General features: G+C 54.6%; 1 protein-coding gene across 1 annotated transcript in view; it reads right to left on the bottom strand.

Annotated features, from left to right (window-relative positions):
* Positions 1 to 1,722, bottom strand: part of FOXB1 (forkhead box B1) — a 2,714-nt gene extending 992 nt beyond the window's left edge. The window contains exon 1 of the mRNA XM_009885791.1: positions 1,345 to 1,722. Within this exon, the coding sequence (XP_009884093.1) occupies positions 1,345 to 1,722 (378 nt within the window). The remainder of the gene's footprint in view (positions 1 to 1,344) is intronic.
* Positions 1,723 to 4,476: the final 2,754 nt, after the last annotated feature.

Here is a 4,476-nt window from a genome sequence, read left to right as displayed (position 1 = left end):
GGCGGCGACAAGGAGGGGGTGGGGGGGGGGGGGAGAGGGGTGAGTCCGAGAGGATTTGCACCGGCACCCGGCCGGGGCAGCGGGTGGGCGTGGGGCCGGGCTGGAGAAAGAAGGGCACGGGAAAGGGGCACGGCAGACCTCAGCCAGCTGGGGCCGGGATGGGGGCAGGGGAAACCAACCCGTACCTCTGCGCCGCCGGCGAGGGCAAAGCGATGTGCCTTTCTCCCAGCCCCGGCCTCGCTCAGCCTGGCCTCCCCGCAGCAGCCCGCGTCTGTAAAGTTACTCTAGCGGTAGCTCTGCCTTCTGGTCTCGGCGAGGAGGAGAAGGGGACCCCCCCACACCCCATCCCATACCCTCCCCTCGTCTCCCACCCTACTCCATGCCAGCCCTGCGTATGCCCACCTTAAAGTTGCTGGAAGTTGACAGTCCGCATCCGGGACGCAGCTGGGAGTCCGGGCTCTTTCCCACCCCGCTCCTCCGGCGTGTCTTTCGCTCCTTTCCCGACCACTCTGCTCCGGTTTAGTCCCGAGGAGGCAGCGAGCTGGCTTGGGTTTGGGAATCCTCTTGCACACCCCTCCCTTCTCCTCCGCGGGCTGAATCAGCTTCTTTTGCACCACCGGCAGCTGAACTGTAGCAGAGGCGTGTTTGCTTCTCTGCAGCCGCGATGAGCTAAGTAGTTGCCTCCATGTCCTTCCTCTAACCATCTGATAGTTTTATGTGGTGACATGAGCAGAAAAGACCCCTGTAGAGGCGCTTCATTAATGTGCCACTTCTTTGCTATCATATGACAATCGCCTTGGGAGCAGGGGGAGGGGAGCGGGGAGGAGGGGGCTGGAAAGAAAGGCATAATCTGGTTTCATTTACACCTATTTACATGGACACCTTGGGCCAATGGGAATCATTTCCATTTGAAGACAAGGCGAGGGGTGAAAAGGCTCCGCCAGCGGAATTGCAGTGCGATGGTACCCGGTGGCTGGGGGTGGGGGGGAAGGTATGCACTAACCTCTCTGTGGACTTTGCAGGAAGCTTAGTCTGCAATTCACACTTAGAAATGGAGGTACTGAGCAGTGGGATGTTTGACATGGAAATTGCTTGGCTGTGGTATTCTGTTTGTTCTGCATTGTTATCTGATTTGTATTGTTGGCTAACTTAAGACGAGCCTTTTTCCCTGTAACGAGAGACTTTCTCTTTGCCAAATCCGCTCTCCCCGAGCGAAGGTTCTTTCGAGGAGAGAAAAGATCGGGGCTCCTCCGTAGTCGCCCCGGGAAGTTTCCTTCTCCCCCTCACCCTTCTTCCTCCCCCTCCCCCCAGCCCAGGCAGGACCGCTGCTTTAGTTCCGCCGACCTGTTGGTGCAAAGCCGTGGGAGTCGCCTTAAAATACACCCGCAGCGTCCGGAGCACAGCCCCGGTGTGCTCGGTGCCGATTTTGGCCGGGCTTGGGGTGGGCGGCGGGAGTCCCGCAGAGCTGGTCTGGGCTAACCGGTCCGCGTCAGCGGTTACTGTGCTAAATATCGTCAACCTGACGCTTTCCGCGGGATATGTGTCAGAACGTTCGTGTGCCTCTGTGCTTCTCGGTGCGCACTTGTGCGCGCGTAGGAGCAGCCAGGGTGTGTGTAGCACCCGAGTTGCGGCTCTATTTGCTCCGCTGTACTGCCTCCTCCCCGGGAACCAAGGCCCGATCCTGGAACCGCAGCCCAGGCGAGCAGCCCCACTGCCAACCATGTGCCCTGGGGGGAGGATCTGGCCCGGAAAGTCCCAGGCTTGCCCTGGCACAGGAGGGAAGTTTGGATGATGTCTATTCCCGAGGCTGCGGTGCATCCTCTTAACCTAGAGCCAGAATACAAGATTGTCTCGGGAGCTGCAAGCCCTGGAAGGAAGAGCCTTTGTGGTGAATACACATCCACTCCATTAACAGTGTTTTCGGAGTCGGTCAATAACTCACCAAAACGTAACTTAAACACGATGAATTTAGGAGATTAAACAATTTCATTAATATTGAAATGTCTGCTGAGGCTGAGCGCTCCCGCTTGAAATGCAAGCGCACGTTTTTCAATATTAACAGAAGTACTTGAAGAAAAGAATAATGTCACCTTCTTAATTCAGCAAAAATAGCTGGGGTGGGGGAGGGAGCGCCGCGCCGGCTGCCTGTGCAGCGCGGGCTGCTGCGAGACGGACTCTGCCGGCGCGGTAGGGTCTCCTCGGAGGGACAGTCCCCGTCAAGCAGGGCTGCCTGAAACCTGGCAGCAGCTTGAAAACGCATTTCACACTGCAACTAGCTCCGACGTCGTGTGTGTTAAACTGCGTTCCCCTCCTTCCAACCCGGCTGCCCTCAGTCCCACCTAATCCGTCTCTCTCGGGGCAGGATGTCGTTTAGAGAATAATGGGCAAATAATTGTGTTTCTAGGAATCCGAGAAGCCGACCTCGGCCCCGCGTTTCCGAGCTAACGAGCCCTTGTGGGGGGAGACCTGCCGCATGTCACCCCCGGGTTGCAGAGAACACCCGGGGGTTTTCGTGCGGTTCAGAGCCCGGGAGCTGCCTTGCTCAGTTAACCAGCTCGACACGCTTCGTGCCGGTCGGGCAGGGCAGGAAGGCAGCCTCCAAACTTTTTTTGGGGGGTAAGAGGTGATGAGCCGATGGACGTTGGTTAGAGCGTAGGAAAGACAATACTCTCAAATGAGGACAGATTCCTCCCAGCGTCCCCTAGGACACCGGGCAGAAGGCTTCTATTTTTGTATTGAGAGACCCCAAATAAGTGGGTTTAATAGACACCTCTGACCCCCCGCCCCCCCAGCTTCTAACACTCCTCACTTCGGGTTTTGTCTCTCAGCCCAAGTTCGCTCCTGGGATGCCTGTCTAAAAGAGAGCTCAGAAACAGCACAGGAGTAAATAAAATTCACAGGCTGACAAATTCTTTTCTTCCTCTTTTTGCCGGTACCTTTTATTTCCGAAGAAAGAAAAAAACCAACCGCTGGCGCAAATGGGAATCCGCAAGCTGTGAAGTTAAAGAATAGTCTACTTCCGTTGTCATTTGCTACTCCGAGTGCGAAGGAGGTATGGCTGTAAGGCGCCCGATTTTTCTTTTTCCAGTGCAAAGGAATGTGTGAGCGGAGGGGTAGGGCAGGCAAAGCCATCCCGGTAATTGATACCCAAAGTTTCACCTCGTGTTAAACACGCAACAGATGACAGACTTGGGCAATATAGGATTTAAATGTAACTTGTAGCATTTGCCTTTTACTTTGAAAGCCAACATTAGGGAGGAGGGGAGGGGGCAAGTGAATCCAAATCCATTGTGCAGAAAACCAAAACAAATAGACGTGTTTCTGAAGCCTAATTCAAATAAGGAGCTCAGGAGAAGTGTTGGGAAAACTGTATAAAATACACATAAGTCAATTATATCAATGTGCAAACCCAATGGAAATCTATTTCTTGCAATAGCCATTCAGCCCTTGCATGAAGCCCATCATGGACCACCTTTCTGCATGGAAGGTTCGCAATAGCCCCCTTTCCCACAAGCAAGACCACACACGTTTACAGATTTGGTAATAATTTATGCTAATTTTCCTCCATAAATCCACAATTCGCTTCAGTGGCAAGCGGGGCTGTTGAGAGAGGAAAAGGAGACAGAAAAGTGACAAATACAATATTGATTTTGAATCTTTGTGGCTGCAAGCAGGTGTGTAGCGTTGCAGAGGGGAGGAGTGGGAGAAGGGCTGTGGAGGGAAGCCAAGAAGTTTTCCAAGGATAAAAAAAAAAAAAAAGAAAGAAAAAAATGCACTCTGTGTGGGAGAATAGCTCACAACCTTGTTAATATTTACAAACCAGTTGGGAGAAAAGAGAAGGGAGGGGGAAAGTACCAGCTTCTTAGGGTTTCCTAGGCTGCGAAACACAATGCCAGGCTCTGAGCAAGCTTCCCCCGTTTTGGAAAGTCAACTCCAGGCTGCTGGTTGCGGCTGCGTTTCGGCTAAGCCTCGCTCTCTCTTTTTTTTTTTTTTTTTTTTTTTTTTTTTGTAATGGTTCTGCGTCTCTTTGCTTCTCGGGGGCCGGGAGGGAGAAGGAAGCGGAGGCATTTGGGCTCTCCCGCTTTTCTGTGGGCTTGAATTCCCGGTGCGGTTTCCCGAGGCGCTCCGGCCGCTCTGGGAACGGCGGGGCTTTGTCCCACCCCACATTCTTCACCAAATCTGCCACTTTGGCGTGAAACTACTTAGCGCCCTTTCAAAAGGGTTTTGCTCCTTTCGCAACGACCAAACTAAACAAACTCCCCCTGCCTGTCAAGGCCGGGCTGAGAACTGCTCCCCAAACCCGTACTCCTGATAGCAACAGCACCGCTCGGGGTTTGCGGTGCCCTTTGTGCCCGGGGGATCGGGCTCGGCCACGGCTGCGCCCCGCGGGGCTCGGCGCTCCCGGCGTTGGGCAGGGCGCTCCGCCGCCCCTTCCCTGCCGCCGCCCGCCGGCGCCTCGTCCCCGTGCCCCCCCTT

Source organism: Charadrius vociferus, unplaced genomic scaffold (genome assembly GCF_000708025.1).
Source record: "Charadrius vociferus isolate BGI_N301 unplaced genomic scaffold, ASM70802v2 scaffold325, whole genome shotgun sequence".
NCBI lineage: Eukaryota > Metazoa > Chordata > Aves > Charadriiformes > Charadriidae > Charadrius > Charadrius vociferus.
Note: the sequence above shows the minus strand (reverse complement) of the source record. Positions and strands in the feature narration are given on the sequence as shown.